Source organism: Vespa velutina, chromosome 19 (assembly GCF_912470025.1).
Source record: "Vespa velutina chromosome 19, iVesVel2.1, whole genome shotgun sequence".
Lineage (NCBI taxonomy): Eukaryota > Metazoa > Arthropoda > Insecta > Hymenoptera > Vespidae > Vespa > Vespa velutina.
In genome coordinates, this window is record NC_062206.1 from 231,634 (window position 1) to 250,164 (window position 18,531).

Below are 18,531 nucleotides of genomic sequence, written 5' to 3' on the forward strand. Positions count from 1 at the left end.
TATTTCTTTTTTTTTCTTGCTTTTTTTTTTTTTTTTTTTTTTTTTTTTTTTTTATTATATAAAAAGGAGAACGACTGAATAACAACCGTTATCGTCAGTAATAAACTGTCTGTCGTATTAAAATAGATAAACAATAAACTTAAAACATCTGATCGAGCAATATATATGTCCGGATAATTTCAATTTATCAACTACAGTTCGGCCCTGTATCAATTTGTCCCGGCCTCTCTCTCCCCTCCTGCCCTCCCAACCCCCAAACGAATTCCATTATTTTTTCCAAAGGATCAAACAGGTGGCAATGTACATGACCGTACACATACATTCAACGTCGTAAATCAGATATAACAAATTCCACATTCCTTACCTTTCATGGGGTGTAACCTATGTGAGATCGTTGATACGCGAATCCTAAGTAAGAATCTGACTACTTTGGCGAGTCCAATTAATTAACAGATTATGGTTAGATTACTAAATGTCCGGAAGAACGTATTAAGAGCAATGGGAGTATTTTATGGGATGAAAATAAAATCTCTATTATCGATTTTATTAGCTATCAGTCGTTGGCACTCCTGTTTCTCGTTTCTAAGCGTTAAACTCTCGTGAGAAATTATATAGTTAAGTATGAGCGTAATATATAAAATGCGTATCGCGAAGCTTCGTAAGTACGTAGACGGGGCCTGGCGGCATCTAACACGTGGGCAGAACGATCTACGGCCCACGGTTTTTCGCGGCCGCAACTAAAAAGCAAAGCAAAGCAAAGCAAAGCGAAACGAAACGAGCGAACGAGCGAACGAGTGTTAGAAACTGTCCTCCTGGCCTTCCTTTCCAAGTCAGCCGTTGTATCATTTCATTTTCTAACTTCGTTTACGTGGTTAAATCAGAACATTTAATTAAACTTCTATCTGTTTATTTGATCAATATTATTATTAATATTAACTATAGATAGATATAAATTAAATGGTCAGTATATGTGTATACATACTGTGTATATATAGGGTAACCCACGGAAATGAAAGAGACGATTGGAATTGGAAAAAAATCTTATTAGTCGTAAATATCAGGCCATGTGCATAATATGCAAATAATTTTATACACTTCTGTGCATCAGAAAAATATTTTCTTTCTTTAATGGAAACCTATATTTTTGGCTGCATCAGTCGATGAAGTTTTTCTATGTTCTATATAAAACAACTGGATCAAAGTTTTCTAAATTTTTTTCGATAAACATGAACCGGCTGCTTAATCATTACTATTAATGTAGGATTAAGATTCTCATTATTCGTGGTATTACCTATTGATTAACACTCTATAACAGATCTAAATAATTCAGAAAAATTTAACTTCCTAACATGTAAGTTTAGGGATATAAGTATACTTTTACATAGAGCATAAAAAACTGCATGGACTGGTCCAGTCAAAAATATAAGTTTCCATAAAAAAAAAAAAAAAAAAAAAAAAAAAAAAAACTATAGTAGACTTTTTCTAATTCACCGATGCACGAAAGCGCATAAAATTATGAGCGTAATATGCACCGTTTGATACCATTTCTCTATCAGTCGTTGATTTAACTTTGATTTATAACATTTTTTTCTATTTTCAATCGTTCAAGAGATACAGCCTGTTCCATTTGCGTGGGTCACCCAATATATACATATATTATATATATATGTATGAATATTTTGATCAGTATTTAAATTTTTCTTCTCTTTTTCTTTTTTTTTTTTTTTTTTTTTATTATTTATTTTGCAGATTTACGATCTACTCTATTCTACAGAGTAATAAGAAAATGTGCTGCGAGGCATTTTACTTGATACAAAATACTGTCCTTCAACAGTTCAACTGCTAATTATTATTTGGGCAGGATCTCCGGCCAATTTTTTCTCGAGTCATCTTCTTTTACTTTTGACTGGTTCGTTAATTCTTTAATAACGGGATTACTGATGATCTGTATTTATAAATATTTTGATCGATGTTTATAATAAAATATGAGTACGTAATATAAGCGGTCAGCACAAGTATAATAATTAAGTATCAGGGTTGAGTTTATGTTTATTATAAATACTGATCATCTATTTTAAAATACCTTGTAAAATAAATGATCGATATGTATGAATATTTTGATCCGTAATATTCAACGATATACATGTATAAATAATTAAGTTTCAGGATTGTTTGTCTGAATTTATCATAAATGCAAATCACTTATTTAAAGTAAATTATATAATAAATGATTAATATATATAAATATTTTGATCGGTATTTATAATAAAATATCAATAAGTAATATTTAATCTATATATATTACAATATATCCTTTTATCCTTTTAAAATAAAATAAAATGTAAAATAGATGCTATATATGAGAGTTAGAGTTGATCGATCATCACTTATATATGTATATATTACAAATACAGATCATTTATTAAAGATATCGATTGAAAATATTTAAAACATTGACTGGATAAATAGCGACCATTTAAATATTCGTTTTAAGGATTAGCCTAAGAACAGATCCCGGAAACGATCGCGATCGACTTTAACGGAGAAAGTAGAAAGATTTTTAACAGGAGAAAGCATTTCTCTTCCTTTACAAGGGGAACCGATGTGTCGTTCGAAGAATTTCTTATTGGAATCGTCGTAGTAGATTTGTTTCGTTTCTTTTTTTATTACTATTACCGTCATCATTATTTTTCTTCGTATTATAATTGCTTTTTCTTTTTATCATTATTATTATTTTATTCTCATTCTGTATATTATTTTATTCATTATTATTTTATTATTATTATTATTCGGTTATTAGTATTCTATTATTACTCCAGACGCAAGCTCTCTCAGGTGCAGAGATTTGCCGTAGGACGTTTCGAAAGCTCGCAAGACCCGTCCGTATTCGTCCGAGCGTGCGCGACGGCGCCACGATTTACATTCCTATTTATTTCTCGTGCACGCCTAACGTCACGTCGCTGGATCACAGCTTATCGAATTGCTCGCGGCGGCGTTGAAAGGTAGAAAGGAAGAAAAAAGGAAAAGAAAAAGTAGAAAGAAAGAAAAAATAATAAAAAAAATAAATATATATATATATATATATATAGAGGAGAGAGAGAGAGAATCCGTCCATAGATATCCGATGCAATATCTCAAAACTGGTTGTATTATAATTGCAAAAAAAGTCATTAAGAAAAAAGAAAAATGTGCATCCCACTGAATTAGCTTCGAAGTGCATGTTAACATCTCGCCTTCTTCATTTTTTCCTTTTTTTTTATTGCATATCCACAAAGTAGTAGTCATCGGCTCTTTCATTCCATCAATTTGTTAAACAATCGTCCATTTGGGTAATATTTTGAAGTCTGTTAGCGCTAAACAAGATTATTGACTCTCAACTCGTCAAAATACACGACCAGCTCGATTTGTAAACAATGTATTGTAAACGGAATATTAATTCATTCATTCATTAATGAGTCCATTAATCAAATCATTATGATGCCACGATTGTCTCATTGACGATGCATAGTAGTCGATTTTTTACCAGACACAATTTTAATTGCAAATTATCAGTAGTATATAATTTTGCAAAAAATAATTATAGGTATTTATTTAAGAAAAAAAAAGAAACTATATTGACCTTTATAACGCAAAAAGGTTACGAGTAATAAGACAAACAAAAAAAAAATAAGAAATTTTTTGCACGCAGTTTTTAGCTGCCTCATTGTTAGTGCCAGCGCAAATTTCTCTTATTAAACTTTCTTGCGACCAACCGGTCATGAGATATTTACTCGGACGTCTATGAACAGGCGTGTGTGTGTGTGTGTGTGTGTGTGTCTATTCGTACACGCACAGCTTTCTGAACTCTCCTTTTGAACATTTTCTGAACTATCGATCGCATAAGTACAAACGTGGATTCCTTTTGTCCAAGAATGGATATGAAATGGACATGAATGAACATTGTCAAAGATACCGTAAGCATGCCATTTAAAGAGCGGATGAATGAAATTAATTCCCTATGTACATACCATACGTCCATTGTATGTAATGGCGCTAGATCCATAATTCAAGTCTTCGATCATCCGGAATAAAATCACGAGAGCTCAACGAAACGAGCGAGAGTGTCTTGTTAATTGTTAATTAACATCGGTTCTAATGTAAATCAACCTCTTTGCTTACATATATATTTATGTTCTCATCGTTCTTCATCCGTTCTATTAACTGTGGCGAGATTACTTTATTATTAAATTATTTGTTGTTTGGTATCTCTCTCTCTCTCTCTCTCTCTCTCTCTCTCTCAATTCGTTAAAGTTGGATCTTAGAGTTTGATATCTCTCTCTTTCTGTCTCTCTCTCTCTCTCTCTCTCTCAACTCGTTAAAGTTAGATATCAGGGTTCCGTTAAAAATAACGTAAATTAATGAAAAAATAACTAATCGAGGAGAAGTCATCGTAGTTGGATCACTCAGCAAGGGGTAAGAGAGTATTTGTTCACTGAGCAGGAAGCAATCTGTTTCAATATGGCCACTCGTAGGACATAAGTAGCGTACTTAGAGTACTATCTACTTATGTACACGACTCACTTATCTCCTACGCTTTGTTAACCGTTCAATTGATAGCTAACCGAGGACGGAGCGCTTGCTTGGTCTTTTTTTGAAGATTTTCTACAATGTATCGATCGATCGATCGATCGATCGGTTCATCTAAATAGATCGTTAAGAAATCTAACCGTATAATATAATAATAAAATACATTTGATGTCGTTAACGTGACATATTCGAGAATAAACGATAAAGAAATTAAGATTCTCGTGCGGTTTGATAGATCATGAAGGTTAACGCGAGGTCACGTTATCTCTATACGTGAATTAATAATACAAATCGATATCGGCGTCATATAGAGGCGATCGTCGTAAAATCAATGGAAATTAACCTATCGACACGAGCGATTTCCAATGCTCGCATTCACGTTGAGTTGACGGTGACGCTAACGAGCCTGCGTGCGACGGTTGCAATAAATTGAACGTCGCCTACCATGCCAGTCACACCTGCGAATCGAGATTATGCACCTAGCTTTTGATAAATCTTTTACCCTTCTTTTTTCCTTTTTTTTTTCTTCTTCCTTAGATCGCCAAGAATGTGCGTGCTCTTCTAACCGTGTGAGAAGGATAGAGATAAACATATGTAATTCTAATATACATAATTCTAAATGAACTTTGAAGAATGGTGTTGCAAATGTCATAGAAGAATATCAACGTGTCCACACTTATCGAGTTTCTCGTAAATTTCTTTTTCTGTTTTTTCTTTTAGTTTTTACTTGTGAAATCCAAGTAACAAGTGGTTACTCGATTATAGATCTGAGCTTCGTGAAAATATATGTTATTAAAATTTTGGAAAGAAATTTGACAGATCATTGCAGTATATGTTGTTAGTATGAGAGCGCATGCAGACACACATACGTGGTCAGACATATGGAATACGTATAGATCCATAGGGCTACACGTGGGCGAAAGATCCGCGGTATGAAAAGATCTTATTAATTGGCACGCAACTGCCCGCACTCGCACTTATATTCCACTTAAATAATAATTACTTGGTGGAACTATCGCACGGCGGTTGCGCCCACGTAGGCGCCGTTTATGCTTCGTTGCAGCTTCTCTCTCTCTCTCTCTCTCTCTCTCTTTCTTTCCCTCCTCCCTTTCTTTATTCCTTATTTTTCTCGTTCTCATTCTGTCGTCGCTCTTTCGCGTTACTTCTACTTATTCAGGTAGATACGGTTAATCGATTGGAATTTATATTATTTTTCATTGAAATCTTTTTTCTTCTTTCATTCTTTTTTTTTTTTTTTCTCTCTTTTTTCTTTTCTTTTGCAATCAACATGAAATAGAGATTTTTCTTTTTAGATAGACCATAGGGATAATATCTTTCATTCAGTCATATAATTTTATTTTTTCAGAGACAATCTCTATCGCTTAACGTTGACGTCTCTAACACCTTTGGAACACGCCTCCTGGACCGCGCCAGAAGACAAAATAAATACTTGTCAGAACAAGGGCCAAAGCCCCGAGGATTGTCACAATTACATAAAGGTACTTCTGAGCAATGGCAAGAGTCTATTCACCTGTGGTACTTATGCGTTCAGTCCTTGGTGCACCTGGAGAGAGGTAAGATTTAATCTTAATTATCAACTTGTTTTACTTAATGATATAGCAATCGGATCAAGTTCAATATCTGTTTAGAAATCGAATTCTATGTCAATAGAAAACGTTAAAAAGATTCGAACCTTTCACGAGTGATACTCGATTTTTAAGTTTTAGTAAGATGCGGTTAGCTAAGTTGTACCGGAGTTTTAATGTATTATGATCTCGGTTGAGAATGAGAGGTTAATTGAAAACAAAAGACTATCGCAGACTATAGGCTCTAATGAATAGGAATAGGATCAAGTTCAATATGTATTATTTATGAATCCGAATCAATTTCAATAGCCAAGTTTCATTTAATGGGTTTCTATTGTTACTCGAAGGTCGGTAGAGTTTCAATGAATAATTTTAGAATGAGAGAATACCTGTAAATTCGATAATATTAAAAATATTCGAACCTTTCACAAGTAATCCTCAAATCTTAAGTTCTGGAAAGATGCGGATAGCCGATTGAATCATTAAACATTGTATCGGAATTTTACTGTATCATGATCTCAATTGGGAACTAACAATGAGAGATTAGTTAAAAACAAAAGACTATCGCAGACTATGGGCTCTAATGATTAGGAATAGGATCAAGTTCAATATATATTTATGAATCCAAATCAACTTCAATAACCAAGTTTCATTCAATGGGTCTTGATTGCCACTCTAAGCCAATAAGTGATTATATTTGCAATATAAACATTATGCATAAGTTACTTTCAAACTTTAGAACGAGAGTAGTTGTAAATTCGAAAACGTGCTTGTAAGTAATTAGACGTTAAAGAGATTCAAATTTTTTACAAATAGCATTGAAATTTGAGTAGAATAGCTGATTGCATCATTAAACATTTTATCGGGATTTTAACTTTAATCTCTCGGATTCACGAGAACGTATTATTCGTAAAAGGTTCGAATGAGCTTACGCTTCCGAAAAGATTTATCAAAGAAACAGTTCGATTTTATTTCGTCTGTGTTAGAGTTTACTTGAAATTATCGTTTGTTCTTTAAAGTATTCATGAAACATCCTAAATTATGCAATTATATTCGATAATATATTTATAATATACTTGATCCCATCCATACTTATGAATTACTCGTATAAATGATCATTCGATAATATTTTCCAATGAAGATCGAGAATATAACGAGCGTGACGAGCGAAATGTCAGGCGTAGCTATGTGTCCGTATTCACCCCACGCCAACGTCACTGCACTTTTGGCTAGAGGTCCATCCGGCGGACTATTCGCTGGTGCGCCAACTGATTTTTCTGGTTCCGATCCTGCGATCTATAGGACTCTCGCATCACCAAATCTCAGGACTCATCAGTACGATTCCAGGTAACAGAATTTGTGTTCTATTGCAATTTAAATGGAATTTACGTACTTACCTATTTTACCTAGAAAGTTCCAAAAATGAAAAGTTGTATAACTTTTTATTAAATGAAAAGATTAAAAATTTTTTATGTGCCGTTTTGATTTTTTTGCTTTTAAAATATAAAATATATTTTAACACTATCATACACTACCATACGTATTTAATAATTCTTTCATTAATAAAAAAAAATTTTATGCAGATCATAAAAGTTTGAATCCCTTAATGTTTCTCATTTAACCCTTAACAATCATACCGATCATTGAAATTTGATTTCTTTCAGATGGCTGAACGATCCACAATTCGTTGGTAGCTTTGAGACCGAAGATCACGTGTACTTTCTGTTTCGTGAGACCGCAGTGGAGTATATCAATTGTGGGAAGGTAAAATCGATTTGTTCACATTCCTTGTTATGTTTTTCCTTTATCTCATTTCTTACGTACATTGTCGACTACATCGTTGCGTGCCATTGCGTACAATTCTGATCAGCACGTTTAAGGAGAATTTAACGAAGCGTTTCACATTTTTCCTTGTAGAAAATATATTCGAGGATAGCTCGGGTTTGCAAGAACGATCGAGGCGGACAGATCATGATGAAGGATGTCTGGATGACTTTCAGCAAAGCTCGCTTGAATTGTTCCCTTCCGGGCGAGTTCCCTTTCTATTACGATGAGATCCAGGGTGCTGTCTATCATCCCGAAGAAAGGATAGTCTACGCGACTTTCACGACTCCGATGTACGTTAAAAATGTGGATAATAATATTTCTTTTAAGTAAAAAGTAAAGAGGAAAGAGGAACGAAAGAAAACAAAAAATCTTATTAATGAAACGTTATTTTATGTCTGTTCATAAGTTGGGTACGAGGATGAATATGAGGGTAATATTACATAACAAAGTGTCGTATCATTCGCGCGAAGCTAATTTTTTGATAAATGAACGAGTAGAGAGATCGAGCGAGCGTGCGAGAGAGAGAGAGAGAGAACGCTTTTGAATCTTCTTTTTGCCATAGTAAATCGTCGTTTTTACAGTAACGGCATAGCTGGCTCGGCGATCTGTGCTTTCAATATGTCCAGTATCGTAGCAAGCTTCAATGGCCCTTTCAAGCATCAAGAGAACTTAGGGGCCGCATGGGAAAGGCGACCTGTTCCTCATCACAACAGGGAACATTGTGCATCACCGTCAAACACGGCACCTCATTTGATAATCGATAATCAAAGGTACCAATTGATGGACGATGCTGTCCAGAGCTCAACGTTGACGCCATTGCATACCGTAACGTTGGAGAGATTCACACAGATCGCTGTAGATCTTACGCCAACTAAATTGCATCGTGGCGTAACCGTATTATATGTCGCAACGACCGAGAGATTGATAAAGAAAATATCTGTACTTCCGAGGACTCAGGAAACTTGCGTAGTCGAGATATGGGGTCCACTTCCATCGATTCCAACCACATTGCAGTTCTTAAAGGACACACAAAGTTTATACGTTGGCATGGAAATTGGTCTATTGAGGTAAAAACAAAAAATTTGATGCCAAAGGCACGTTTAATTACGGGAGACGTCTTTGTTGATACCTTGACACATTGATACTCTTTTTTTTTTTTTTTTTTTTTTTTTTTTTCTCTCTTCTTTTTTTGTTCAAATTCAGATGTGATTCTTATTTATTAGAATACCAGCAGTTCAATGTCATCGTCATCGCAATCGTCAAGCATGCCTCAACGCACAAGAACCATATTGCGGTTGGAACGAACACTTGATGAAGTGCGCCCAAGCACCTAAGCAAAATCATCTTGCCACTCACTGGCATCAGGAGGTTACGAAATGTCCGGTACTCACTGATCCAGTCGATGGCGGATGGAGTGCCTGGAGTGCCTGGTCGGCCTGTCAACATGGCACTGGAGAACAGTCGTCTCATGGTCATTCTCATATGCACTCCTACTTAGATCACGAAGAGGTATATGGTGTCCTATCACGCGAGGGAATTGCGTTAGATACCTGAGACAACTTACGTTCTAAATCATTTACAGATCACCGATACTTGTCAATGTCAGACCAGAGAGTGCAACAATCCACCTCCACAGCATGGTGGTACAGGTTGTGTTGGAGCACGCGTCAGAGTGACCAACTGTACGGTTCACGGTGGTTGGACAACCTGGTCAGCTTGGTCAGCCTGTTCTCAAACTTGCGGCTTCGCTATGAAAACACGTAGACGTAGTTGCACGAATCCCTCTCCAGCTTTCGGTGGTCGAGTCTGCGTAGGACACGATCACGATGACATTGTGTGTATCGATCTACCACCTTGTCCGACACCGGCAAAAGTTACTCCACCGCCTCAGAATGGACAGTGGTCTCCTTGGGGTGCATGGAACGCCTGTTCTCGACCGTGCAACGGAGGTAAGACGTTTTATTTCATTAATGAAATAACTTAGTTAACAAAACTATATGATTATTAATCGTAAGACGCAATCTATTATTAAAAATCAATCACTAACTCTCTCTCTTTCTCTCTCTCTCTCTCTCGTTCTCTCTATCACTCTCGTTTCATAGGCATTCGAATTAGAAGAAGAACCTGTGACAATCCTTCGCCTAGGAAAGGTGGTGCCGAGTGCATCGGATGTGATTTTCAGGTGAAATATATTAACGTACCGTCAACTTTAATAGAATTGATGGGTGGATGGATGGATGGATGGATGGACGGATGGAATGCAGATAATAACGTTGATCCGTACGTAGGTCGAGGAATGCAACACTCAGCAATGCGGAGAGACTAGAAGATATTCAGGATGGACACCTTGGTTAGCCGTGAACGCATCGATACAAAATGGAAGCGTGGGTTATACTGAAAAGCGTTTCAGATTTAGCTGCCGCGCACAAACGGACGATCCCTCGAGCGTGAGAGTCCAATTCGCGAAAGAAGAGGAACGTTATTGTAGAGACGATGGTTCTTGTTTGCGAACGAACATCAATGGATACGGGGAGAGCGTGGTCGAAAGCGGTTGGAGCGAGTGGTCAACTTGGTATCCTTGCGATCGACCTTGTGGAGGAGGCTCACAACGTAGAGTAAATATCGAAGCTTCGTTGTTATTATTATATCAACAAGATCCTTTTCTTTTTTTTTCTTCTTCTTCTTCTTCTTCTTCTTTTGCACAGCTCTCATAATTTTTTCGATAACACGTTTGATAATGTCCGTTTGATAAAATATAATTAATTCTGGAAATTTTTTGAATGAACTCAGAGAAGACAGTGCGAGTCACCGCCCTGCGAGGGAATATCCGTACAAACGAGAATATGTAACATTCATCCATGTAGAACAACAGCCACTTTCGGAAGTGGCGTAGTGGAAGGACAATGGTCCTGTTGGACTGATTGGTCCGAATGTTCAGCTTCTTGCGGTGTTGGTGTTCGTACGAGGACAAGGGAATGCATCGGGCCAGAAAGTTGTGACGGGCCCAGACTCGTAAGGGAAACCTGCGAAATGCCTAGTTGCGAGTCCTTACTTGGCTGGGACACATGGTCCCGTTGGACCCCATGCGACAACGATCGTCAACAACATAGAAAACGTCAATGCCTTCAACATGGTAATGGAATGTGTCAAGGACTCAATCGGGAAACTCGAGATTGTCTTACGGACTGCACGGACAACGGTAAGCGATCAAATCCTTCAACGAGATCATATAATTTTCTCGAATGATCTTAATTGACATGGCATTACGAAATATTACTCCAATGAGCATGAGACGATATTTTTCTTTGATAATTTCCAGATGTAAATGCTTTGCCATCCAGCGTAGAAAATGCCAGCGTCTCGGTAGGAGCTGTCGTAGGTAGTTGCATCGTTGGATTTTTCATCGGGTTAGCTCTAACGGCGGTTCTCTGCTTCTATTATTTGAAACGAAGAAAGCCTCGTGTACCAGGAAGTCCTCATTACATCAGTAAGCAAAATCCTTACGTCACAGTGCCATTAAAGGAGGTATGAAATATGCGATAAAACGATATTAGTCCTTTTATATCCTTCATTCGAATGATCTTTTTACGATAAGTGACATTATTATTATCGACAGGTAAACGCCAAGAGACAGCCTAGTTTTTCCGGTAGTACGAACGGAAACGGTACGCTTCGTGGAAAGAGTAATCCGAACGTGAACGGCCTTGGAAGTCCAAAATTATATCCGAAGAGCTTGGAGTACGAGTCTGCGACATTGAAACGCAATAGTCATGGTCAGCAACATATTCGTGCTGATCTCGATCAGGACAAGTACTATTGAACAAACGATCGGCCGTATTAACGTCATTTTTATAGTATTATACTTCGTTTGACATTAACGAATAATGATCATCGAGGAACATTGATAAGAAAAAAGAAATAATGATTTCTTTCTTCTCTTAATACATTCGCTTCGTCTCCAAAAAAAAAAAAAAAAAAAAGAAGAAGAAGAAAAGAAAAGAATAACAAATAACTTCGCTAGGTGCGGTTTACAATTTTCTTCCTTTTTTTGGATTCAGTTCAGGATATTGTTCATGTGTTATAAAGCAAGCAAATTCGTAAATTGTTTCGCGTTATTTAAATCCTGAACAATCAAGCGAATGTGTTAATCGTCAGGTCACTGTGAAAGGGACCAAAAATAAAAAAGAAAAATGCAAACAACAACAAAAAATATATCGGGTATATTATCGTTTTATACAAGAACGTAAAAGCAATACGTTAAGTGCACTTTTTGCAGAGTATCTACTTAATTAAACTAATTACTTATAATAAGATCGATAACGCGTTGGATTTGCGTTTGATAAGAAAAAAAGAAGAAAAAAAATTAACGACGAGTTTAATCTCGTACACTTTTTTATCACGAGAACGAATGAATAAACCCCGAGAAGCCTAATCTTATGGAGATTATCATGTAAACGCCTTAGACGGTTGAACATTCGATTGATATATATAACGTGTAATATGGGACAACTATTTTTTACGAGAGAATATTTACATATAGTTTATTTTTTATTTTTTCTTGTAAATACGTGAAAGAAAAAACCGTGTGCGTGTGCGTGTACGTCTGTGATACGAATGTGCGTGTTATAAAGCGAGTGAATAGAATGTGTCTTTGATATGATAAATATGTATTTGGAATCTATATTTGTACAAAGAAGTTTCAGGCGTTTTATAAACCAATCGAGGCTGAGGTTTCGTCAAACGTAAGGGATGTACATACATACGATAGATTAACGAATATTTTCTTCTTTTTCTTTTTTTTTTTTTTTTGTTATTTTTTGTTTTTTTTTTTTTTTTTTTTATTTCTTCATGATAGAAAGAAGAAAGAGGATTTTTTGATACCGAATAACGTAGTGCCATGAGTTTGTACATATAGGACGCGTTTTAAAAAAAATATTACTTTTATATATATATATATATGTATACAAACACATATATATACACGTAACTTTACATTGGCTTTCGCCTGAGTTACGTTTTGCTATTGGCTCATATTGAGTCGTAAATGCGAGTTTTGAATTACATTTAAGGGAACAATCGCGCAAAAAAAGAAGGAAAAACGATATGCCTTATTGCCTGTCGTGATTGATGATTTTAAGCGAGAAAAATGTCGAATTAGAACTTAATAACGATTGCATTTTGTAATGGTTGCATGTTATTTAACAACTCCTTTTTAAAAAATGATTAAAACTCTCCGTACTTGACTAGGAGTAATTAAGAAGAGAGAAAGAGAAAGTATGCTAGAAAGAAAGAAACAAATGGAAGATATACTTTCGTTACGATTAGACTGTTAGAAAGATCTCGGCGGTCTTTAATTTTTACATCGATATTCTTCTAAGCTCTTTAATGCAGATAAAATATTAACAAATATTTGTACTCCACCCGCCCCCGCCAATTCCTTTCCCCGCGATATCTCCCAAGCCCCACCGCCAAAACACTGGCCAAACGTTTACATTAATAAAGACAATATTTCCCTTAGTCGTTGCTACGAGTCTAATTCTTTTTATTATTCTTATTTGTACCTACCGATCGAATGATCCTTCGGAATTCTTTGGGAAACGAAATGATCATGAAATCATCATTCGTTATAATTAACATAATGTATTTATTATTCTTCGTAGGACGACAAAATGATAGAAAGGAAGATGTGATAAGTGATATAAAAAGGATGGGGGAAAAGAAAATAAGAAAACAAAAGGAGAACAAAGTGAAATAATTGTAAAAAGAATTAGCAGGTGAAAGAAAAAGATGGACGGAGGAATAAGACGTGGAGAAATCCTGTGTGTGTTCTTTTTTGTCCTTTTTTTTCTTTTTTCTTACAAATTCGCTCCATACTTCTCGATTAGATCGATGACATAATCCATGGAAGCATGCGTAGGTGGTGGTTGACAGGTGACGACCATACGAAAGAAATTTCCTAGATTTTTAGACGCCAGGGGCATGTAACTGATCATAAGGGTGCCATCGAGAATCATTCGTTCTTTAATCAATGTTGTAACTTTGTACAATTTTTGCCACCAATCATCGGTCTCCTCTTGGCCGCGCATACTAGGTGGTACGTACCTGAAATATTAGATAAATATATACATATATATATATGTATGTATATGTATATGTATATGTATACGTAGATATGTAGAACAAAATCAAAAATTGAAACATTGAGATATTTTTTCTATTTCTTTTTTGCCAGAAAAAAATTAATAATACACATTATATTTTTTTATTCATTTTGCAGACGTCTTTTCTGTGTATGTATGTATGCATGTACGTACAATAGTACATGGATAAAGATATATAACGAGACGAATATTAGACTTAAGTAGCATGACCTCCTTATCTATCGCTCGCTCTCATATGTAGATTATCTCAGCTGTGATATTGGTATCTTGATTCACGTCAATAATATTATCCGCTGTGAAATATACTTAAGATTAAAGTCGACTTGCTTCGAGGGGGGTCATATATATATATATATATATATATATATATATATATATATATATATAATTTTTTGTAAGTAAATTCACGTGAACGTCACGTGAGGATCAATTTTTTTTTTATGAAATCAGATGCGTTTTTTGATGCGTCAGTCGACTCATTCTTTATATTATTAATCTATCTACACATGTCAAATTATTATTAATGTTTTATTAAGATAAGAATATTTTAATTTAAATATTACTCTTTTTCTTTCTCACTATAACTTTTACTAAATTTTAGTCGATGGTGTGTTGCAGTTTAAATTTTACAAAAACTATCGATACAAGGTCCAGCGACTAATCAATTAAAAGACAACGTTGACCTTTCCATGATCTTTATACAAAAATATGGCCTCCTCTGCATCGTTAAATATTTTTCGATCAAGATATCAATATCACGTCTAAACGCTTAGTATATGTATTTGGAATGAAATTTGTTTATTTGTAAATCTGAAATAATTACCAAAAGCATATGTTACAGCATTCGTAACTCGGCAATACGAGCCTATAACCATCCAACAATTTTATTCTATCGAAAAAATATTCAGCCTCGGACATTGCGATGTCGACCGATTTTCTCAAACCGCTGGTACCTCGTGCCTTCCACATAAGCCAAAATTTCATGGCGTCTACCTAAAATTAATCATCGAATGATTAGTTTATCAACGTGATGTATCGATCTTTCAACAGACCTTTCTACCACATTGAACGCTCTTGTCGCCTGTGTCCCAGGATACGTCGTAAAATTTATCCTGTTGAAAGAGATACTTAGCACCAGCGCAATTGGTCTTGTGCAACGCTTCCTTACCCTTCGCCAAAAATATAGAACACTGAAGGGGTGCACCGAGCATTTTGTGCGGATTCCAAGCTACCGAATGGGATCTGAAATAAATGGAAGGGTCGATCATGAGACAAAATCGTCAGATTAACTCTTAAGGGTTTATATTATATATGCATACACATACGTTCTCGGTGTTGAAAAATTGACTAATGACAATTGATAGTATTTTGACAATTTGCTGTTTTTCTTCTTTTTTTTTTTCTCAGAAAGGAAATAAGATAAGTTTAAAAAAGAGAGCCACGTGTCAATCTCTAAAGGAAAACGAGCGGTAAAAAAAAGACAAAATTTCAAAATACGTGGATCCGTCAGTGCCGAGAACGTAACGCGAGTAAATTTAACTTACGTTTGTTAAATAAATTAATATATATATATATATATATATATATACATATATTTAGCAAATTAATATTAGTAAATTAAGTAAAATAAATGAAATTCAATTACGAACAATTCAATTCCACGCAAACGTTCACGATACTTTTCGGAAAGCAATAAAGTTCCACCTAGGCATGCCTGTAAAATGATTTCCTCGATGAGTTTATGACGAGCAATGGATTATATCATAAAGATTCATTTCCTCGTACAAGTACTAACGTCAACGTGCATCCAAAGGGACTCTTCCTCGCAGATCCTTGCTATTTCTGGCAATGGATCGAAAGCACCCAGAACCGTGGTACCGCACGTTGCATTAACAAAAAATGGTAATTCCCCATTGGCCCTGGCCTCGTTAATCGCTCTCTTCAAATCGTCCGGTAACATTTTTCCTAACTGATCGGACTTGATCTAGATCGAATAAGAAGAAGAAAAAGACAAAAAAAAAAAAAAAAAAAGGACGGACGTACGATGATAGAGTTTGTTCTTTTTCAATGAGTTAAGTCTTATGAAAGAATATGAAGGAAGAACCTTGTGAACGTGCTCGGTCCCAATACCCAACCAATGAACAGCTTTTAATATAGAATAATGACCTTCTTCGCTGGAAAAGCATGCCAAAGGTGGAAAACCACTGCATCCCATTCTCTTGATTTCAGGTAATATCTTATACCTGGCCATTACTATTGCATACATGTTGGATAAACTACCACCTGGACATAAAATACCATTGGCCTCTGGTATCGATGGATATCCAACGAGCTTTAAACATTCCTCTAACACTTCATGTTCCATCAACGTAAATACCGGTGCTACTTCGAACGTATATCTAACAATTCGAAATGACATTAGACGTGTTAAAATTGAACTATAATGTTTCAACGGAGTACTTACTGGCCCGTATTAAAAATCTCGGTGAGCCAAGAACCAACCATTCCATATTCGTCTACACCCGCGAAAAGTTGATTGTGAAAGTTCGGACTAAATGTTTTCACCGAATATTTGATTATTTGTCGTACGATAATATCGATTTCCTCGGAACTAGCACCGTCCTCCTTTAACGTTAACGATATTATATTCTGCAAATGTAAATATAAATTTTATATGAAATAACGATATCTCGGCAATAAGAATGGAAAATACGTAACGAGAGCAAAAATATTCAAATGCGATAGTACTCTATCATGTATCAAAGATCGCCGGTAAAACGAGATAGGAAAGAGGAATAAAGAGTATGTATTACGAGCGAGTTCATTGAACGAACACGGACAATAATATTATTCCAATTTGAAATTGGAATATTCTACAATTAATTTTCAATCGATAAATGACGTTCATTGATCTATAAATATCTCGAAGAACATATTGTCGGTCGAAAATGAAAATTAATCGAACGTTCGAACGATCGAGAGGATACATTTTTCTTTTTTTTCATTCTTTGAAACTAACGACACTGAAGAAACAAAAGCGTAATGAATTTTTACAACTGATCTATTTTTTAATCGTTAATCAAAATCGTTATCGTAGACAATCGGTATCGAAGACCCATTTCTTCTTACGTTCGTTCGTTCGTTCGTTCGATTTTTTACCTCTTCGAAAAGATAATTCTTGATAAAGATTTGGTAGATATCGATCCATACGCCTTGCTTACCTTGAGATCCTTTGGATGACGAAAATTAATCACCGATTGATCGCATCTCGCATCGAAGAGCTTTTCCTCTTTGAGAATCCTTAAGAGATCCTCGAGCAATTTGATGGTACCGTTAGAACTACCAGTCTCTGCCATCGTGAAAGTCGTACTGAGTACTGTCGAGTATCTCGAAGCGAGAGAGCCCCATTATTCTTACAAAACATATTTAACGTAGCGTGTGTTTGTGTGTGTGTGTGTGTGTGTGTGTGTGTGTGTGTGTGTAAGAATTACATATGTAACGTTTAACGCGCGAAACAGCTGTTGAAAGAGAGAAAAAGCACGAGATAATTAAATGTGCATAATCATTGAAACGCGTCATTACTCGATATCATCCTTTCATTCCTTTTCTTTTTTCTCTCTATCTTCTTTTTCTTCTTCTTCTTCTTCTTCTTACGATTTTATATCTAAATTCGACTTTCTTTTTTTATAATTGCCACAGAGATAAATAACGCATGTCGTCGGCTTAAACCAAGTGAGAGGTATTTCGAATGATTTTACGTCTCCGACTCGTCTATTTCTTCCAATTATTCTCGTTATTATTATACTTTTATCGTTTTCAAACACTTCTTTGCTTAGTACATTTCGTTAATACAGTATAATTTAGAAAAGAAATAATTTCTATGTAACAAATGATACGAACGTTTTCGATAAATATAAAAAATAATTGAACGTCTCGATTGCATCTGGGTTTGTTTGCAAACTTATTGATATTTTAATATTGCAAATATTTACTAATGATTCATTTCAAATACCGATCAAATTATTGTTTTGTATTATTGTTTCATGTATTTGATTAACGTTTTTTAATCAAATTATTAAAACAATATCAATCTTAATGAAATTATTAATATGATATCGTAAATGAAGCAAATTATCTGGCAAAAAAAGAAATGAGGCAGCAAAAAACTCTCCTTTTTTTTTCCCCCTTACAAAACCGGTTTATTACCTTCGAGGTACAAGCCTGTATAGGATTCTTCAGTTGAGATAACCCTTTTTATTCTGTATATAAAACGAGCCTTGAAAAATATTGGATGACTCTTTGTAAACGATAGCTTTACCATATATGTAGCACAATACTATTGCACAATATTATATTGGTCAGTTGGGAACGGGCATTGACAATATCATTCG

The 18,531-nt window shown here is 35.3% G+C and overlaps 2 protein-coding genes across 7 annotated transcripts in view; one reads left to right on the forward strand and one right to left on the reverse strand.

Moving 5' to 3' along the window:
* LOC124955889 (semaphorin-5A) overlaps window positions 1–13,496 on the forward strand; it is a 55,303-nt gene extending 41,807 nt beyond the window's left edge. For all 3 annotated transcript variants that reach the window (XM_047510982.1, XM_047510983.1, XM_047510984.1), the window contains exons 4-15: window positions 5,933–6,140; window positions 7,294–7,499; window positions 7,817–7,916; window positions 8,070–8,269; window positions 8,561–9,046; window positions 9,203–9,488; window positions 9,562–9,928; window positions 10,082–10,161; window positions 10,268–10,594; window positions 10,770–11,178; window positions 11,299–11,504; window positions 11,596–13,496. In XM_047510982.1, the coding sequence (XP_047366938.1) occupies window positions 5,933–6,140; window positions 7,294–7,499; window positions 7,817–7,916; window positions 8,070–8,269; window positions 8,561–9,046; window positions 9,203–9,488; window positions 9,562–9,928; window positions 10,082–10,161; window positions 10,268–10,594; window positions 10,770–11,178; window positions 11,299–11,504; window positions 11,596–11,799 (3,079 nt within the window). In that variant the 3' untranslated portion in view covers window positions 11,800–13,496. The remainder of the gene's footprint in view (window positions 1–5,932; window positions 6,141–7,293; window positions 7,500–7,816; window positions 7,917–8,069; window positions 8,270–8,560; window positions 9,047–9,202; window positions 9,489–9,561; window positions 9,929–10,081; window positions 10,162–10,267; window positions 10,595–10,769; window positions 11,179–11,298; window positions 11,505–11,595) is intronic.
* On the reverse strand, window positions 12,185–18,489 carry LOC124955896 (cysteine sulfinic acid decarboxylase). 4 transcript variants are annotated; one of them, XM_047511003.1, is made up of 9 exons: window positions 18,347–18,489; window positions 17,362–17,516; window positions 16,605–16,789; window positions 16,245–16,539; window positions 15,936–16,124; window positions 15,790–15,854; window positions 15,193–15,382; window positions 14,964–15,133; window positions 12,185–14,081 (listed from the first exon to the last, which is right to left on the reverse strand). In XM_047511003.1, exons 1-9 carry the CDS (start codon window positions 18,459–18,461, stop codon window positions 13,835–13,837), a joined length of 1,611 nt encoding a protein of 536 aa, XP_047366959.1. In that variant the 5' UTR covers window positions 18,462–18,489; the 3' UTR covers window positions 12,185–13,834. The 4 variants fall into 4 exon arrangements, with proteins under 4 accessions (XP_047366959.1, XP_047366962.1, XP_047366961.1 ...); XM_047511006.1 differs by having other exon boundaries at window positions 17,362–17,527; window positions 18,347–18,480; XM_047511005.1 differs by having other exon boundaries at window positions 17,362–17,552; window positions 18,347–18,480.
* Between the last annotated feature and the right edge of the window lie 42 nt (window positions 18,490–18,531).